At 36.6% G+C, this 21,255-nt stretch overlaps 1 protein-coding gene across 2 annotated transcripts; it reads right to left on the reverse strand.

The window, feature by feature from the left end:
* Positions 1 to 3,490: 3,490 nt before the first annotated feature.
* On the reverse strand, positions 3,491 to 17,488 carry LOC128102967 (prolactin-3D4-like). Of its 2 annotated transcripts, XM_052726959.1 has the most exons (6): positions 17,474 to 17,488; positions 11,038 to 11,050; positions 8,206 to 8,363; positions 6,754 to 6,861; positions 4,734 to 4,913; positions 3,491 to 3,682 (listed from the first exon to the last, which is right to left on the reverse strand). In XM_052726959.1, the coding sequence occupies exons 1-6, from the start codon at positions 17,486 to 17,488 to the stop codon at positions 3,491 to 3,493; spliced, it is 666 nt and encodes a 221-aa protein (XP_052582919.1). The 2 variants fall into 2 exon arrangements, with proteins under 2 accessions (XP_052582919.1, XP_052582918.1); XM_052726958.1 differs by lacking the exons at positions 11,038 to 11,050; positions 17,474 to 17,488 and adding an exon at positions 9,498 to 9,528.
* Positions 17,489 to 21,255: the final 3,767 nt, after the last annotated feature.

A 21,255-nucleotide genomic window follows, 5' to 3' on the forward strand; every position in this document is an offset into this window, starting at 1 on the left:
ATTTGCAGGTAAATGAATGGAACAAGAAACAATAATTTTAATGAGATAACCCTTACCCCAAAATGTGTATATTTCATTTCTCTTATTTGTGAATACTAGTTTTGAATATTCAGATTTGTGTATCTCATTTGTATTGTGTGGTACTATTCCTAGGGATACATGAATAGACATCTACTCACCATTTACAGATAAAAGTAGGGATAGCACCAAAGTCCAACTTGGGGAATGAATGAGTTTCACTGTGGCTACCTATAGGTATCTGTATGAAGTGATGCTTACAGGAACAGAAATGAATCAAAGAGCCAACTGCCATAACCAATCCTGGCATGGACGACATTTCACAAAAGCTGGAACAATGAAGCATACTATCCAACCTTCATGCAGCTCAATGGGTTGGAGTGTATGTGTATCTTCGTCAGAATTCTCACTTTGTCTGAGCTCTTCACAAAGTTCAGCTGGTCTGTGACTATTACACGTAGTCTAGCTACTCTCTGCTTATTTCAGGTAGCTTGACTAATCTGTCTTCCATAGACAGTTTTGCTTTCCAGCTTATATACTCTTATGGATGGAGGTACTTAGTGAATATGGTCAATTTCATGGAAATTCTGAAGCTAATTGAGTTGTATACTTCCTGTAATAATATGCTTCCCTGTGAGACAGAAAGCTCACCTCCCCTTGAACATCCCTTCCTTTTACTTCCCTGTAAATATCCTGTGTTTCAAAGGGCTTCCTGGCAAGATACAAGCTTTTAATCTTAGAAGCAACTGCTACAAGACAATTTCAAATACTCAGAGATGTCCAAAAATTAGTAATGGTCCATGGACAGCTGAGAGTGGTTTCTTTCAAGGGAGAGAAGTTAGAATGCAGATATATATATGATAGGGTTAAGGAAAAATGGAATAAGAAATGTTAAATGATGTGAGGGACTGTAGGGCAGGACAGAAACGAAATATAAGTAGAAATAGCTTAACACTAAAGGCTTTCAGAAAAGTATGTGAAAATTTTTACTATAGTAGTTTCCTAAAATATAAGCATATGCTTACATTTTAAAAAGCTCAATGGAATTATCCTACAGTGGGACAACAATATCCATATTAGACACCACAGGATAACAAGTAAATGCACCTTATTAGGAATGGGTCACTTCTATCAAAATTGTTGGCCAATGAGAGCCTCATAGACTGTCAAACAATACAGGTTATTGCCATTGCTCTAGGTTACCCTCCAGAACACGATAATTAAACCCTATCACTGAAGACTCTGCTATATTGAGCCATAGTAAAGTCTTCTGAGTATGTTGGTTTATTATTTATTAACCTAAGAATGTTTATAGTAATTCTGGCAAATAGAATAATAAAATACAGGAAAAGAAAGTTCATGAATATTTACACCAAGCTTTATTTATCTCACTGTCTTCTTCTGGATTTTCCATCACTCAGTTTCTAGTCTTCAGTTTCTTGGTCTCTTTTAATCTTTGCTTCCTTTTTTTTTTTTTTTTTTTTTTTTGCAATACAATTCAGTTCTACATATCAGCCATGGATTCCCTTGTTCTCCACCCTCCCGTCCCCTCACCTTCCCCTCAGCCCCCCCCCCCATTCCCATCTCCTCCAGGACAAAGCCTTCCTCAAAGACTGAATCAACCTGGTAGACTCCCCTCCTCCCAGGCCGAGCCAAGCAATCCTGCATAGACCCCAGGTTTCAAACAGCCAACTCATGCAATGAGCACAGGACCCGGTCCCACTGCCTGGATGCCTCCCAAACAGATCAAGCCAATCAACTGTCTCACCCATTCAGAGGGCCTGATCCAGTGGGGACCCCTCAGCCATTGGTTCATAGTTCATGTGTTTCCATTCATTTGGTTATTTGTCCCTGTGCTTTATCCAACCTTGGTCTCAACAATTTTTTTTTTTTTTTTGGTTTTTCGAGACATCTTGAAACTCTGCTTTCATACTCTCATCTTCATTTGCCACTGAAATTCTGATTTATTTTGACTGAGTGCGTCAGCCATTTTATTGACCTTAGTATAACGTTTGCTTATTTAGAAATTTATTTCACACAGCCATCATGTTGTGAAAGTGAGTAACTGCTAATTCTTCTCAAATATCTTTTCTGCTTTCCCTTTGGTATCCCTACATATTACTTATGCTTTCTCTTAATCCTGCCTGAAAACTTCAGACTCCAATTTGAATATCACCACTGAGACACATGTCACCACGTCCTCTGGCCTGTTGCACTATCTATAAATGTGGGAAAGACTTGTTAGTTTTATATATATATATATATATATATATATATATATATATATATATATATATATATATATATATATATATATTTGGTATTTTGAGTCAGGGTTTCTCTGTGTAGCTTTGGAGCTTATCCTGGATCTCACTCTGTAGGCCAGGCTGGCCTCGAAATCACAGAGATCTGCCTGGCTCAGCCTCCCAAGTGCTGGGATTAAAGGCATGCGCCACCATCGCCCAGCTATATTTTCATTTTTAAAGTAGTAAAATAGTCTCAAATTCTGAACTACATAAACGGGAAATTCAGATTCTTTTAAAGGTCGTCCTTAGAGTGACTAAGGTGGCAGATGGGCACTAGAGAAATATAGATCTGTTTCACTCTTCCTTCCTACTACATTTTTGAATGTTTAAATTAATTTTGTAACATGAATTTCTAAATGGTCTTATTAATAAAAAAAACCCAGTGCCAGAAATTGGGGTAAATTCTGAAAGATCGGAGAGACAGAACAAGCCACAACCAACCTCACCTCGTCAAGTTTTCAGCTGATCTTGTTTCCACAAATCCTTAGACTGAAAGATTCTGAGTTCTCACCCCTGAGGACCTCAGTTGAACTGCTTTAAAGGCCTCTAGTTCCTGGTCCTCATGCCTTATATACCTTTCTGCTTCCTGCCATCACTTCCTGGGATTAAAGGCAAATATACCTTTCTCTGCTCAGATATCACTTCCTTCCTAGTGAAGGCATTAAAGGCATTTGTGCTTCCCAAATACTTGGTAGCAAAGGCATTAGATCTCAAGTGTTGGGATTAAAGGTGTGTGCCACCATGCCTGGTTCTGTCCAGAGTGTGGCCTTGAACTCACAGAGATCCAGACAGATCACTGCCTCCCAAGTGATAGGATTAAAGGCGTCTGTGCCACTACTGTCTGGCTCCTATGTCTAATCTAGATGCTGTTCTGCTCTCTGATTCCCAGATAAGTTTTATTGGGGTGCACAATATATCAACCACACTTGTCAAGTTCAGATTTTTACATGCACATCACAAAATCCTGGATCCTTATTATATTAAATTAAAAAAAAGACTCAGAATTTCATGTTAAATCTGTTGTTTCAAAAGAAATAGATTTTATTGTATAAAAGAGATCCATTATAGCCTTGCATGCACTGAGAGGAAATAAAAACACTACAGTTCTTGTTCAAAATGGCTCATGTCAGCAGGACATTGCAGGGTTGTGCAGTCCGCACTCATTCTTAAAAACACTCATTTTTAAAGACTTCTCGGCACCTCAGGAGCTTGAGGAAAGCATCAATCTTATGAGTATCCCTTCTCAGGCAGCGGAACAGGGTATAAAAGGCAAAAAGGTGAGTGTCTTCATCAGATGATTGCAAGTCTGCCAGTCCAGACCAGACAGGATAGGCCTCTTTTTCAACTTCATTCTGACTCTAAACAACAAATGGAGAGATGTTAGTCACATTATCCCCTCATAGGTCTCTCTCTCTCTCTCTCTCTCTCTCTCTCTCTCTCTCTCTCTCTCTCTCTCTCTCTGTCTGTCTCTCTGTATGTGTAATAGACATAATTTGAATGTCAGTGGTCAATTTTGGGTAAAGTTCCTGCAGTGAAGTCTACTTTGATTTTTGAGAAATCTGCCATTACTTTACCTGCAACTCATGGTTAATCTCTTTAAGTCTGAGCCACTAGTCTAAGGGCTACAAAGGGAAGACACCACATCACCCATTTGACACAATCCTGGAACTGGACTCAGGTCCTCACATATGGAAGGAAGGCACTTACAGACACGAGACATCTTCCAGTGCACGTTCTGTATAAATTGTTAATTAATTTTGGTAAAACACAGAGGACTATAAATTTATAATGAGAAGTCCTGGAAATTGGGGTAAAGTCATTAAACACCAAAAAATAATTTGGAGACAGGCATATGTATTTTCTGACATGCCACTGATCTCAGATAAGACAGATCCATACACAAGCAGACAGATATTGAACCAGGAGGCACTATTTGAATGTAAATATGGAATTAACTAAAAGACAATGAAAGGCTAGTTTCAGTACTTTCACTTTGGGGAGTTTTACATGTTCTCAGTACTTTCCTTGATGTGTCTGTCCTTCATACCATATTAGTTCTGGTAGAGTGTCCTGTTCCTTTCTTTCATTTCAGATAAATCCATTATACATTGTATAAACTCTATTGAATCCTTGAACATGAGCAGTATATTTCACTTAACATATTGTGTGCAGGCAATCCAGGCAGTGACTGCTATATGATCTTCTGCACATTAGGCTGTAGTGTCCACCCCATTCAGGAAAGCCACTGTTGAAATGACTATGAGTCACAGAACTATTTCCTACAGAGATCACTGTTCTAAGGGCTTATTAATTGACCTTGTATTTGGGAATTTCTAAATTCTTGTTGAGTTACATAATTCACAAACTTTATACATAGGATAACCAAAGACACATGTTGAAACAGCTTACCCTACTGAGTATGGACTTCATTCCTTCCTGAAGCACATGGGTTTTGTCCTTCACAACATTGGCTGTTTTCAGCATTATATCAGAAGCTCCAGGGAGGGTGGGCACTGCAGAAATCAGTTGTTTCAGCGGTTCTTCCCAGGCATGGGAAATATTGATCAATGTTTTCAGAAGGTCTTCAGTCTAGGAAAACATCATTAGATATCAGCTTAAACTGAGTGACATACAGCTGTGTTGATAGATACTTGTGGTTTTTTTCACAAGGGAGGCAAACTACAGTGTATTTTTATTAGTAGTAATGTATGTTAATGACTTCAAAATACTTAAGTATTACCTGAAAATGAAATTTCAGCTACTGAATTCTACTTTGCTAAATCAAACAAATTGGGTCTTAATGATTTTGACTGTTCAAAATGATCATATTTCATTTTTCATTTACGTTCTACCTTTTGTCCTACTTGTTTGAACTGTTCTATTTGACTGCTTGCCCTGCCTATGAGAAAATTAGGTTTACAGGGCTCAGGAGTTGTCCAAAATAAGACTCATATTACATTGATGTCAATAATCTCAGGAGTTAATGCTTCAAATCATTTCTATACTACAGAATCATATTGGTCTCTCATATACTTACCTAAGGTATTTATATTATGGTAGAGTATTATAACGGGTGACTTCAGACAAAATGCTATCCAAAATCCTACTTTTTTTAATCTGCATAAATCCTGCTACCCTTAATTCTAGAGGAGTTGCATAATTATTGACAAATACATAAGAAAAATTATTATAAAGAATTGCTTTAATTCCAGGCATGGGTAGAAATCAGAATGGAATTTTGGCCTGTAATTTTTAGTACATGCCAGAGTCATACAAAATAAATTCTTTAGTTAGCTGTTTACTGTGATGTTTATAAGGAATCTTACAGTCTATGGAAATAAAGAATAGAGAGTAATTCAACTATAATCTAAATAAAATGTTTATGAATAAAGGGAGACTCCAATGGTGATAACCAACATATTCCTAGTAGGAATTAAGAATGATTACATGACACGAAAGAATTTTAGTGTAAATTCTTACTTAATATACAAGGGAAATGACTTCTGTGTACTCTTTGGAACCACAGTTCATTGTGTTCTTAAAAGTACTATTATCAGAGACTATTTTTCAAAATTAAATATTTCAGTGTCAACAGTGTGCTATTCCCATTGTGTAGAATAGTAATCACTATAAATATTTTGTTCTGTTTCTTTTTTCTTTATGATAACCACACTTTATTCATGAGAATATCTTGAATGTGACTTATTTGTGTAATACCAGCATGACTGAAGAATAGATTATGTCTCTGAAATTGCTATACATATTAAATTTATATAAATAAAACTGATGTTTATGACAATTAGCCAGAGTGAAGAGATCATAACACATATACATTAAATCTTCAGAGTTATGTAGATGTCTTCAAAACAGAAGTCACCCAGAGGAACATGATATAGTTTAGAGTAGAGTCTTTTGTACAGTTAACATGTAGGTAGGAGAAGACAGATCAGTCAGGGAAGACTGCATAAATTAGGATGGAACAGAAATAGGTCCAGGAGAGTTTAGAAAAATAAAAAGAAAGGACATACTGCTTAGTTTTTTAACTTGATGCCAGAGAAGGATCCTTTAGTGTTATATATATTTTTTTTTTTTGGTTTTTCGAGAAGGGATTTGCATTTACTCTATATGTATATTTATATATTAAAAATGAGTGTCCAGTTCAGATCAAAACTTTCCTGGAAAAAGCAGGTGTTGGTAAAAACAGTTTTCTATGAAGAGAAATACAATTCTGGGACAATATGATTTGGCAGGCATTTTAGTTAGTGCTAAGGCTATCAGCTCTATGACGTGATTGTTCTCTGACAGTCACATCTTTTTTGATCTGCTGGATCAGAAATTTCCACACCTCTTGTTGGCTTAGTGATCACACACAGCACAGTTACCTTTGTATAGCATAACTTGTTTCATAAAAACCAGGGAGGAAACCTACTTTTGTTTCATGGGCTTCTTCTCGAGACTCTGGAGTGTGGATGGAAGCAGTGTGGCATAGGCTGGGCATTCTGGTCTTGTACCAACTGTTCTTGAAATATTTCATGTCCTGGATGAAATTACATGATTTAGTTAACTGTGGATTCAGAACTGAGTAGAAATTAACATTGTATGTTTGATAAACCCTACATTTTTCATATTTAAGAACAAAAATTGAAACAGTAGAACGATGGAAACACCATCTGCCTACCCTTCATTCCCTTCTGCATGCAATCAACTCAACTGTCCTCTCACTCTTTTCCCCTCTTTTCTGCTCCCTTGTATTGTACTTGCCAATGTTATTGTTTGGAAAGAAAGCACTAAGATGTACCCAAATTTCTAATTACTTACATCTTTAAGTATCAGTTTTTCTAGAATGAGTGTCATAGAAATAATTATTTTTCAATGGCACAAACCTTTTTTTTAATATAAGAACTGTTCATTTATAACATGGTTCTCAAATATCAACAAGCATCAACACGATAAAAATGTTCATGATAAATGTAGGCTTCACAAATATTATTACAATCAATAATTAACCATTAAATTCTAGTTGCATTTTAAGGAAATAGCACAGAGTGAAGTAAGAATTCACATAAATATTCAAAGTTTCTGTGCTAATGATGCGAAGGATTTACTTGCATATGACATTTCTTAAGAAGATACAAATCACTTAATTCTAACTATCAACGAATTTAAAAGAGTTAAAGTGTTCTTAGAAATGTTGTGCAGCTAGAAGATTAGAGGAAGAATGAAAGGTATGGGAAAACAACAATGGTAATGTATATTCCCTATAAATGTAGCGATATATAATCCATATGCTCAATATTCAAAGGACATTTGCTTTGCTGTTTCCTCACTGACAGGCCCTGATAGATGAGTTAAATCCCTGAGGGAGAGGGCATATAGTTTGTGTCTAAAGTAACCCTTCAATTTCACTAAGACATCCATTGCTAAAAATGATAACCCGGGATTGTTTCATTTATGAGCTTATCTGTAACTATGTTGTTTTATTATGTTTTTCATTGTTGACATGATTTCAATTTGCTTAAATTTATTTCTCTCCACCTAACTAACTTCATTTCTCCTGTACTTTATCTCCAGATCAGTCAGTAAGGAATGTTCATGAATACAGAACCTCTGGATACGTGACCAGGAAATCAAAATTCCAACTAAGAAGTTCAAAGTTGTTATTGTTAAAGTTAGTAAAGGAAAATTTGAAATATCATTGAATTCTTTTTGAGATTTTATGAAACTTCATATTTTCCCTTTATACATTTTGCTATATGATTCTTCCTATTACCTATAAATCGAATTATTTGGAATTGGATACATGACTCATTCCAATTTAATCAGTGATTAGCTATGTGAAGGTACTTTTAGAAAAGAATCCAGAGGCAAGGACATTACTTACAAATTCATGGTATAAATCTGCAGCCAGGAAATATGTGTTATGAGACTGATCAACCACTCGATAATACAGGTCTTCAGTGGACACAGAGCCAGTTGGTTTGGAAGCCACATGCTCCCAAAGGAGCAGATTTGACACCATCAGCAACATACATACCCCTGCTGTCAGAGAAATGGCAATGAGGTGATCTACACAAATCAGGTTACAACAGTTAAATGAGCTGGGAATGTGTTCTGAGGGCCCTCTGCTATGTGATTTGGGTTGATATACCCTACTAGAGCATTCACCTTTTCGACTAGTAAAATACAGAGATAGCTACATTTTTCCAGTAAAAGTTTGACATGTGGGAGACTTTTCACAGTTTGCATTTGCTCCAAAGGAGTTTCTCAAGTTTGCAAACACATGGAGTTTGATTAACCATGAACCACAGTCTTCAAGTCATTATCTGCACATATTTGAAATTCTAGAGAATTTATGTTGTCTTTCATTTTATTAAATACATTATTATTGTAACTAATTCATTTTCCTTGTACATATCACTTAAGACTGGGGTGATTTGATAGTTTATTCAGATTGATTTATGTGAGCAGTTATCCAAACTGGGCACACAAATTAATTATAACTTCCTATTTTTGTGCTTGAAGCAATTGGACTACATCTTTAATATTGTGTTTACAATATACCCTAATTTCTCTATAATGCAAGTTGAACACTTTGAGTTCTAAGTTTATGATTATGATTATTGTTATCATTGGTTTTTCAAGACATGGTTTCTTAGAGTTGTTTTGGTGCCTATCCTGGACCTCGCTCTGTAGAAAAGTCTAGCCTGGAACTCGTAGAGATCTGTCTGGCTCTGCCTCTGAGTGCTGGGTTTAAAAGCATGCACCACAGCCACCCAGCTCTGTTGTATTATCTTTTGTTCTAGACTGTGACTTTTAAAATGGAGATGTTATACATCTAATGGCTCTTAAGTATCAGTAACGATGTTCCATTTTACCCTCCTGTTTATAAAGACAACACAATATAACTCTGAGAATTGCCTGTGTCTGTAACATAAGGAAGTTCCTATTGAAAAATTCTGAGCTCAAACTTAATCAAGCAACTAGAATATAGAGAGTTCTTTCAGCTCTGTGTTGACTTCTCTCTAGATTAAGCATGATCAAATATCAGTTCCCTCCAAAATTCAGAGCAGACTACAACAACAACAAAAAAAAACTACTCTAAAAACAGGCTTTGTGAAATATACACTAAGGATTACTTAGACTCTAAGAAGTACCCAGTGAATGGCTACTTACCAGAGCTTGGTAAAGTCAAAGCAAGCGGCATCTTGGAGATGATCCACCACAGTATGCACTTCAACTCGGGAAAGCTGCTTCACCTGAGTGCTACCTTCAGTCAACTTTCCACCTCCCATATATACCACCAGATTTTACCCAAAGCCAGACAGAGCTGGGGGCCAGATTGAATCAACATCTATAGATCAGTGACATTCTTTCCTCAGGGTTTGTTAACATCCTCTTTACATTTACCACAGTTATATGTCAATATGTGTCACACTGCTTTTCCCCCATAAGATCTATAGAATGCAAGTCATTCTCCAAATCAGAAAGACCATCTCTGTTCATTCATTACTCATTGTCAGGTAAGTAGGAGAAAAGACTTATTCCCCAATTCTTTTCCCTAGTTAAATATCTTATATGTCTGTCATGTCTTCTGCTATGTTCCCTAGTGGTTCTGGTGATGATAAATGGTTTCCATAATCTACTGTATCTCCACACAAGTCTACCATTAACACTGTAAAATATTTATCTCAATATTTATCTCAGTAACAGTTCCAGTAATCAACAGGTCTAAACACAAATGTTTAGAAGGCATTTTAACAAGAACTTCATACCCATTGATGAAAAGTCTACTTATAAATGCAGATCATGACATTTTTAGGCACCTTATTTTTGCTGTCTTAAAATATAACATATTGATTGCTTTATGTGTCTTGAGACATAGAACATAACCTACAATTGTTGGTTGCAATGGCAACTGCTGTGCCATGGTTTTCCTAATTACTACACTCTATCAATGTTGCTGATGGCTGTATCATGTCACTGAATTATAGCAATTTTAGGCAATTATCCTGAAATTGCTACATAGTGACCAGGATCACCATGAAAGGTATTCCAAGTTGTAATAGATCCTATATCATAGAAGCTTAAAATTTTGATTTTTTCCTGATCAAAATAATCAATTTCTTTAGCAATTAGACTAACTGTTTACTTCTGATGTGCAAATAACAATAGAGGCAGCAGCGTGGATAAAGTTATGGTATCATGTACCTCATGGAAAAATATCTAGAGAAGAAACCAACTTTCACACTGAAAGTTCAATTAACATATATATATATATATATATATATATATATATATATATATAATTTCTTTTTCTGGGCCTGATGAGCCCCTTGTATAATTTTACTTTCACTACTGTGTTCATTGCTTTTCAAGATGTTTTACAGTCATTCAGAGCATAGGTCTATTTCATGGAGCAGTTAGAAATGGTGCACAGTTTTGAGTTAATGCATAATGTTATTGATATTGAGAATCTGTAAGAATATAAATAAAATTATAGCAAGGTCTACTGGAGTATGAAAAAACACCTATGTTTATCAACTATTAAGGGAGAAAGTTGATTATGTGAGAATGTACAGGAGAAACTGTTCCAGCTATCTATAATCTACCATCATTTTGGCTCATCTTGGAATTTTGAATTTTACTGTCCCTCAAAATTTAAGAAATAATTTGAGGGGATACTTAGGTACATTTTAGGGTCAAGTAGGACCACATCCTTCTAGGTTCTACTAATTTCACTTCACCCTCAAGCTCCATTAAGGGCTGAGACATAAACTACAAAAGTCTGGTGACTACAGCCTATTTATTGATAAAATCTTTTAACTTAGAGGGCCCAAGAATGACTTTAAAATTTCCATCTTAATATCTCCCTTTACTTACGACAACATACATTTGCCTATAAATCACCCTGAAGTAATCCTCTATATTATATAAACATAAATCAACATAACATATTTCCTTTCATACTCTTTTTTTAAGTTTTCTTTTTTGTGTGTGGGGGTTAAATACAGGGTTTCTCTGTGTAGCTTTGTGTCTTTCCTGTAGACACACTACTCACTACTACTGGCTACTCACTCTGTAGCCCAGGCTGGCCTTGAACTCATACCTGCCTCTGCCTCCCTCTGTGCTGGGATTATAGTCATGTGCCACCACTGCCCAGCCCCTTTCATACCTGCTTGACCTCAAGTCACTCTTGTGCCATTTAGATTCTAAGGACATTTTTTTTCCCCACAGCCCGTCTTGATTGCTTAAATACTTGGATCATCCATAACCTCTCTATAGTAATCAACATCCTCTGGTTAATTTCTGATATCTGATTATATTCTAACCAAAGTGAATGTGCCCTACTCTTTGGCTATCAAACTATCGCTTTATTCCACTGACACATTATAATGTATCCATTAGTTATGTAGCAGTTTGACTCAGTAGCAATATCCAAAAAGATGAGAAGTTCCTATCCTCTGTCTACCCAGATTATAACTCTGCAGATCAATGGTATTTAAATTTCATATATCCTACAAATGGTTTTCTGAATCAGAGCAGGGACAATGTGGGGGTCACATAACCTTCAAGGTAGTCACAATTTCTCAGCATCACAGTCAGACTTTGATATGATCTTAACTGTGTCCTAAATAGTTTCAGAATTTATAGGACCTCCCGAGGTATGGGAGGAAAGAGAAATTTACCTTTTGCACTTTCTCCCAGTTCAGGCAGAAGGTAAAGAAGAAAATCAAGGTCATTTTCATTTACTAATTTTTTTTACTTAATTTCTGATGAAATTAGAGAAACTGATATTTTTAGTTTAAGGATCCCCTGCACATAGACAGCTTTGCTCACCATGAGGACAGTTAATGACTAAATATCATTGTGGTCATTTTCAGGGAATTCTTTAGGGATAGTAGTTTTTTTCTGGTGTTCTAATGTAAGACTAAGGCTGTAACTGTTAACATCCATGCACTTTTGTTGAATAGGTACACACTCACACACACACACACACACACACACACACACACACACACACACACACACCCCCACACACCCTTTGGTTATGTGGTTCTCTAAGGTGTTTATATATCTTCATGTATGTGTGTTTGTTAGTATATGTATGCACTTATACTGGCCTGGGAATAGCCATGGAATCATTCTCATAAATAGTTAACCTCATTTAAAAAAATTGCCTTGTTAACCTAAACATCACTAATTAGGATAAACTGAATGGACAGACATCCAGGGACCTTTGAGTGTCTTTCTCCCCAGTGCTAAGATTCAAGTTCATGTCACCATACCAGGTGTCATTATTTCAGAGGATCAAATTCAGGTCCTTGTGTTTATAATGTAAAAACATCATAGAGTCTTCCACCCTAGCATGGTGATTTTATATGTATAGAATGCTGTGGTTGCTGAATATCATGATTTGAAGAGTTATAGAAAATTCTGTCTTGAACTTGATATGTACTTTTTTCTTTTGACAATTTGTAAACAATGTATATTTAATAATTTGTTTGAATAGTTTGCTTATTGGTTTTTCTTTGTGACTGTTAATTTCTGGTAAAAGAATCTCAGGATTCTACTTAGTCTTTTGTGGTATTCTTGTGTTTAACATTTTAAATCTTTATTTCCTCATTGTTTTGTCGAAGTTATGTAGAATCATCTTACAGAGTATACTTTATGTGGAGTTCTACAAAGTCAAACATCTCTTGTTTATCTATTTCCACTGAAATTAAATCGTTCCATCTTGGTGAGCAGCTTATTAAGTAAAAAAATCATAAAAGGGACATGAAACAAAATGTCTTTAAGAGGGTGTGAAAAATTCCTTTCTTCTCAGAACCTCATTTAGCTGAGGTAGGAAACAGTTCCACAGCTTCAGGAAGACCCTGAAATTGATCACATTCAGTAGGATTTTCCATAGCAAAATGTATGCACTGGAAAGGCAACAGGGAGATGCTTCCAGACAAGTTGAGTTGACCAAAACACTCCCAGGCCTGCTGTGCTCCATGAAGGAGACAGAGAAGCAGCTGGATGAACTAGGAGAGTGTCAGACCTATAAGACTGACTGAAATCAGCTACACAACCTTTGAGCTGCTGGCATAGTATGTGTTGTGCTGTAGTTTTCTAGTTCCCCTGAGATTTCATCCATCCTGGACTGAGCTTGGGGAGATCTAACTCTCCTTCTGTAATGTCTTCTCATGTCTGTAACCTTCAACTAGTGCATTTAAGCACAATAAGATCACTGGTTTGCCAAATATGGAATTTGATGATACCTTTACTTTGGTCTACCATTGTCACTCTCTCTGGTGTGAGTGAATGTGCTTTCATGTCTCCCTGAGAGGATTAGTATCATGCAATAGTATCTCATATATCTGTGACCTAAAGACTACTACTACCATTGTCTAAGCGAGTATAATAGATTTGAAACGTTAAATTTCAAGAATGTGTGTGTTCTGTGTGTATGTGTCTCTGTGTGTGTCTATGTCTCTATTTCTGTGTCTCTCTGTTGTTCCTTGTCTCTCTCTCTGTTTCTCTCTGTGATATTCAGATGTGAATTTAAGGTATCTCCCTCTATTGATAGTTTATGTTTATGGAAAGTTCTTACAAAAATCTTGTTTCTTGTCTTTTACAGTAAGCTGCTGACATCACATACATGGGTCACAGGATATGAATAAATCCAACCAGTACTAGCTTGTAAAATTGATTCTTACTGGATAAAATTCATACTGTATAAAGTTATGATTTATTATGTGAGTGGAGAAAGTGTTACCAACAGGATTACCCAGGTATCATCAAACCTGTGATCTCCTATATTGAATGGCATGCCATCATATGCTCACTGTAGCAGGAGCAGCATGAATAGTAGGGCATGAGGCATACTCCACAGGATAAAAGTCATTTATGCTTTTATTAACCAGGTCAAAATCCCTTGAATCTTCATGTCATACATCTTAAATGAGAATTTGATGCTATTGTTCTGCTGAAAAAATCATTGTAATTAATGTCCCATAAGTACTTTGTTTTATACTCAATGATTTGGGAAGCTCTCTGTTCTCATCAGCAACATTCCTATGTGCTGTATAGTTATTTATTCAGAAATTCGTAACTGTTGAACATTCACAGTGCAAGTTGTCGAAGACTATTCAGCTTCCAGTGGGATAACTATGCAGCAAGACAATATTTTGAGAAATGTGAGGGCCATTACACACATGTATTTACAGCAACTCTTTCTATATTCTTAAGAGCTGCTTATGATCAAACCAGGAAATACTCCATCGTCACTTAAAAGGGAGCTAATGAAGTACTACAACTTTTCATGGAATTTGCTTCACATTTCTTATAAAATTATAAAACTGCTTCAGCAGGTTCTCTACACCTGAGTTTAAAACAACTAAAAATTAATTGATTTTCCTTTATTAAAAAATGGGAGAAAATACTTACATTCATTTTTTAATGTAGATAAAAACTATATTTGGAATTAAAGTTTACAACCACAGTATAACTAGAATAAAAGTTTACTAAATAGAACCAACTCATTTTTCTTATTTATTTTTATATGAAAAAAATCCATTTTATTATAAAAGAAATCCATAAAAATGGGACCTGAAACACAGAGATAATCTCTACAGAAATGTTTTCTCTATTAAATTTTCAATTATATCTGTTGAGATTTGCTTTGTGGCTAAGTATGTGGTCGATTTTAGAGAAGGTTCCATGGGGTGCTGAGAAGAACGTATATTCTTTTTTTTAGGATATAATGTTCTGTAGATATCGATTAAGTCCATTTGAGTCATGACATCAGTTAAGTCCTTTATTTCTCTGTTAAGTTTCAATTTGGGAGATCTGTCCAGTGGTGAAAGTAAGGTGTTGAGGTCTGCCACTATTAATGTGTGGGGTTTTATATGTGGTTTAAGCTTTAGTAATGTTTCTTTTACATATGTGGGTGCCCTCGTGTTTTGGGCATAAATGTTCAGAATTGAAACTTCATCTTGGTGGATCTTTCCTGTGATGAGTATGTAATGCCCTTCTTGATCTCTTTTGATTGATTTTAGTTTGAAGTCTATTTTGCTGGATATCAGGATGGCTACACCCGCTTGTTTCTTAAGACCGTTTGATTGGAAAGTCTTTTCCCAGCCTTTTATTCTTAGGTAGTGTCTATCTTTGAATTTGAGATGTGTTTCTTGTATGCAGCAGAAAGATGGGCCCTGCTTTCGTATCCATTCTGTAAGCCTATGTCTTTTTATAGGTGAATTAAGTCTATTGATATTAAGGGATATTAATGACCAGTGATTGTTCATTCCTGTTGTTTTTTGGTGGTAGTGTGTGTGTACTTATCTTCTTTGGGGTTTACTGCTGTGGCTTTATCTATTGCCTGTGTTTTCGAGGGTGTATCTGACTTCCTTAGGATGGAATTTTCCTTCTAGTGCTTTCTGTAGGGCTCGGTTTGTGGATAAGTATTGCTTAAAACTGGCTTTGCATTGGAATGACTTGTTCACTCTGTCTATTATGATTGAAGGTTTTGCTGGGTATATTAGTCTAGGCAGGCATCCATGATCTCCTAGTGTCTGCATTACATGTGTCCAGGTCGTTCTGTCTTTCAAGGTTTCCATTGAGAAATCGGGTGTTATTCTGATGTGTTTGCCTTTATAAGTCACTTGGCCTTTTTCCTTAGTTGCTCTTAGTATTCTTTCTTTATTCTGTACATTCAGTTGTTTAATTATTATATGGCAAGGGGACTTTTTTGGGGAGTCTAGTCTGTTTGGTGTTTTATAGGCTTCTTGTATCTTCATAGGCATTTCCTTCTTTACGTTGGGAAAGTTTTCTTCTATGATCTTGTTGAATATATTTTCTGTGCCTTTGAGTTGGTATTCTTCTCCATCTTCTATCCCTATTATTCGTAGGTTTAGTCTTTCCATAGTGTCCCAAAATTCTTGGACATTTTGGTTCATGACTTTGTTGGCTTTAGTGTTTTCTTTGACTGATGAATCTATTTCTTCTACCGTATCTTCAACGCTAGAGATCCTCTCTTCCATCTCTTGCATTCTGTTGGTTATACTTGCATCTGAAGTTCCGGATCGTTTACTCAGATTTTCTATTTCCAGCATTCCCTCTGTTTGTGTCTTCTTTATTTTTTCTATTTCCCTTTTCAGGTCTTGGACTGTTTCCTTCATCTGTTTCATTGCTTTTTCATGATTTTCTTTCAGTGCTTTATTGTTTTCTTCCAGGGCTTTATTGCTTTCTTCTGCTTTATTTGTCCTTTCCTCTAGTTTTTTATAGCGTTCTTCCCATTTTTTGTTTGTCCTTTCCTCTATATAAGCCTCTACCTTCTTCATGATGTTATTCATAAGGCTGTTTTCTTCTGCTTCTTCCAATTTTTGATGTTCAGGTCTAAATGCTGGAGGAGGGCTAGGTTCTGGTGATGCTGTATTGTTCTTCATTTTGTTGTATGTACTTCTGCCTTGACGTCTGCCCATCTCCTTGTGGTTCATTCTTGGTCTTATCAGCGCACTTGGTTCAGACAGAGCTGACAGATTCAGGAAGTCTCTCTCTCTTGTCCAGATGGGAGCTCTCTTGTCCAGATGGGAACTCTGGGGCAGGATGGGATACCTTGTCCAGAAGGGAAGTCCAGGGCAGGATGGGAACTCTTGTCAAGACAGGAAGTTCGGGGCAGGATGGGTACTCTTTTCCAGAAGGGAAGTCCAGGGCAGGATGGGAGCTGGGGGCCAGTCTCTAAGTCTCAGGAAGTGGCTGGGAGCTTTGGCGGATGGGTTTGGGGGCAGGGCGTGGAGATTGCAGGTTCTTCGGGGGAGCTTGGAGAAAGGGACTCTTCCCGGTAGGGCTTGAAGGGAACCTGCCCAGTGGCCAGAACCTGTGGCCAAGTTGGGCAGGTCTTCCCCAGAGTGGCTGGTGCCCAGGGATGGGGTATAGGCTGAGCCCAGGCACTCACCTCTGGTCCAGAAGGGAAGTCCATGGCAGGATGGGAGCTGGGCGTAAGTAGATCATTTTGAGTTGTATTAAAATTTGTTCTGGAAGGTGACATTTACTATGGAAGGTATTAAACAGCTGATGCTTCTTAGATACTAGTAACATTGTACTCTATTTTCCCTCTTAATATACACCAATGTAAAATAGCTATAAGCACTGTCATGTGTATGTAAAACAAGGGTGATTTTCATTTGAAAGCCACTGATTTCAGAGTTAATTTAGCAAATACAACCTAAAATGATCTCATCATTATGTTGCCATGTCTCCAGAGGAAACACGATCAAATAACAGTTTACAGAGTTATACAACTGACTGTACCAAAGACAATACACTCTGGAACAAATATGCTTTGGTAGCATTTTCTTAGTGGTACAAAGATGAATGACTACTTTCTGGATTCTGCAAGAGTCAAAGACAGCATCATCTCTGAGATTTCCAGCACAGTCTTGGTTCCAACTCAGTTGTTGTGACATACATTATATAGTTCTGAGACTACAGGTTGCATATTGACCAAGTTTTTTTTACTCAGGCAGCTCAAAAATGGCTGAACAGTTGCCATCTCAGTATCTACAGTGACTTACATTAACATGAGATGTATACATTCCACAATGAGCCGACCCTCAATATTATATAAATATGAATCTGCATAACTCATTCCTTTTCAGTATTCTTTTTCTTGAGGGAAATTATTACAATATACTCTGATGCCCCCAGACCTGTTTGAATTGAAATAATTATTGTGCCATTTAACTTCCTTTTCTCAGTCCAAATGGTTGCTTTAATACTTGGATCATAGAAAGCTTCTCCTATAGTAATGTCATCCTGTGATTAAGTTATGATTTCTGAGTGTACATTATGAACACAGTCACTGTGTGCCCCTCTTTGGCTCTCAAATTGTCCCCCTTTTTCCTCTGACAGGTTAGAGTGTGTTTTTCAGTTTCATAGCATTTCAGCTCAATAGAAATCTCCAAAAAGAGATGAGAACTAACTAACCCCTGTCTATCCAGTTTAGAACTCTGCAAACCAATGGTGGTTGAATTTCACATATCCTGCAAACTATGTCTGCAGTAGAGAGCAGGCACAATAAGGGGTCTACAGCTCTTAACCCTCAAGATAGGGACAGATTCTCAGTATCACAGTCAGCCTTAGATATAATCTGAACTGTGTCCTACATAGTTTCAGAAACTGTAGCATCTCCTCAGGCATGGGTGGAAGGAAAAATTTACAGTTTGAATTCTCCCCGGTCAGTCAGAATGTAAAAAACAAAATCAAGTTCATTTTCATTTACTAATTTTTTTTCCTTGGTTTATGAGGAAATCTTATAAACTTGTTACAGAATGGACAATTTTGCTCTAAATCAACCATCAGGAAAACTCATGACCAACTCCTCCTGTGGTTATTTTTCAGGGAGTTCCTTTACCCTGGTAGATTTGCCATGGTGTTCCATTTGAAAATGTAGGTTGTAACTTTTACATTGATGCATAGTTGATAACTAAGTAAAAATATTATAAATGGGACCTTTGATTAGTTTTATGATCTCAGGCATTTCCAAGTCTTTGTGTGTGTATGTATGTGTGTGTGAGTGTGTGTGTGTGTGTGTTTGTATGAGTGGGTGTGTGTACAGTTATAGAGAACAGGTTTTTTTATTAAGCTTAGTCTCACAAATTAGGAAAATCTTTCTGGTTAGACACCCAAGAAATGACAACCTATAAAAAGTTCAGTACAATGTACAGAATAGTGTTTGCCTCTAACTTGAGTATCATTCTCTTAACTTCTCAAAAGACTCAGAGATCATCATTGAAGAAGGAATTAAAATAATGTCAGTGCTAGAGGTAATAGATATCTGTGGTAAGATAATATTTACTGATATGTCAGGTCCATTGTCAAATTAAATCACAGCTGTGAATATTTTTATGAGTGCTGTGTATGATCAATCTGTGTTAACATCCAACATTAATGAAAAAGAACCTCATGAAACCTTGCAACTTGCTGATCTAGTTTTCTTAGTTAGTGCTCCAAGAAGTTTCATATTAAAGAACTTAGAAATTTTCAGTGGTGACTGTTGAAGGAAGGTGAATTATATTATAGAAGGATTCACCCATTGAGAGGCTACCCATGCTCAAGCAGATGACCCTAACCCTGTGACTCAAACAGGCCACACTATACGGATTCCACAAGGTATACTCAGAAGATATGAAGGTGGAAAAAAAATAGGAGACACACAGGGCTCTGTTCCCTAGTGTGTCCTTGAACTCACAGAGATCTGGATGGATCTCTGCCTCCTGAATGCTAGGAAATGAAAGGAAGTAATAGAAAGTGGATTTGAATAAAACATAATTTTGCCTAAAACAAATTTTCAAACAATAAAAGACTTCCTACTTTCTTTCTGTTGTTTCATTTTTGCTATAAAATTGTAAAATTGCTATAACATTTTCTCTATAACCAGGCTTGGTACACATTAAATAAATTGATTTTTCTTCAATAAATCTGTATGTAAAATTTGTTTATTTTCTATTTTGTTGTATGTAAAAGCTACATTGGGAGACAAAGTTGAACAACCACTGTTTGACTACAATGCAAATTTACTGATTCAAATTAACTGCTTCTTTTTTAATCTAAAATGTGAGCCACTCCCAGGTAGGCTCACATGCCTTTGATCTCTGCAAGCTATGAGCCTGCTCTTATGCACATTTGACTTTTTCCCATTAGCTTATGGATTCATAGCCATAGTTCTCCCATGGTAGCTTTTTTACTTCCTGTTCTATCTATACAAATCCTTTCTGCTGTGAAAGATCTTCATGTAGAAGGGACATTTCTGGCTACTTTTGGACATTTTAGAAAGCTACTGGAAAGGAGTTAGTTCTCTAATAAGTACCTTTTATAAAAACTGAGAGAGCTTTCAAGTTTCAGCACTGACCAGAATGGGAGTATTGTAAGATGAACTGCTAAACAGTCTTATTAATAAAAACATGGAACAAGATATTGGGGTTAAAACTGAGAGATTACAGGAATAGGACAAGCCACAGCCAACCTCACCTTACCAACTTCTCAGCTTCCAAAGACCTGCTTCCTGTATAACATGCCTATGTGTCTTTCTGCTCTCCATCACATTTTCTCACTCTGACCAGCTACACTACTTCCTGTCTGTCTATACAGACCTCCAGACCTCTATAGTTAGTGCTGGGATAAAGCCATGTGTTACCATGCCCGGTTCTGTTCCCTAGTGGGGCCTTGAACTTCCAGAGATCTGGATAGATCTCTGCTCCTGAATGCTAGGATTAAAGGCATGTGCTACCATTGCCTGACTTCTATGTTTGATATAGTGGCTGAATTTTTTCTCTGATCCTCAGATAAGCTTTATTAGGATGCACAGTATATTGGGGGATGCAATATATCACTACATTTCCCCTTTTTGTCTAAAATAAAAAAAGATAACTAATACAAGAAAAGTATATACAATAAGTACAATAACTATATACAAAATATACAGGCAATAAATGCATCAACAATGTGTAGTTTATTTGCATTTGACAAATTCAGTGAAAACATTCCATTATCTATCCTATTTTGGTGAGTCCAAAATGTACCTACTTCACTTTCTATTTTAACTTGTATTACCAACCAGAAACTATCTTTTGATGTCTTTTAAACTTATACACTTTGGTGAGTTTCTTTCCTGAAATTGTTAACAAGGAAACCTATAACTATCTAATCGTCAACTTCCTCAGAGCTGAGAAGGAAATAATATTACCTAGTTAAACAGGCAGTGTAAACAAGTGAGTTCCAAATAAAGTGAGGAATGACAGAAACAGCTGGCTGCCTGGACAGTCACCTGAGTTTTCTGTGCAAAGTTGGGCCATCTGTTTTTGGCTCACACTCTTAGCATATCTGACAGACTGATTTGTGAAGCAGGATTTTCTAAAGATCCTTCCTACCTTGTCTTGGCAAGGATCAACAA

The sequence above is a fragment of the Peromyscus californicus genome, unplaced genomic scaffold (assembly GCF_007827085.1).
Source record: "Peromyscus californicus insignis strain IS unplaced genomic scaffold, ASM782708v3 Scaffold_8__1_contigs__length_139910024, whole genome shotgun sequence".
NCBI lineage: Eukaryota > Metazoa > Chordata > Mammalia > Rodentia > Cricetidae > Peromyscus > Peromyscus californicus.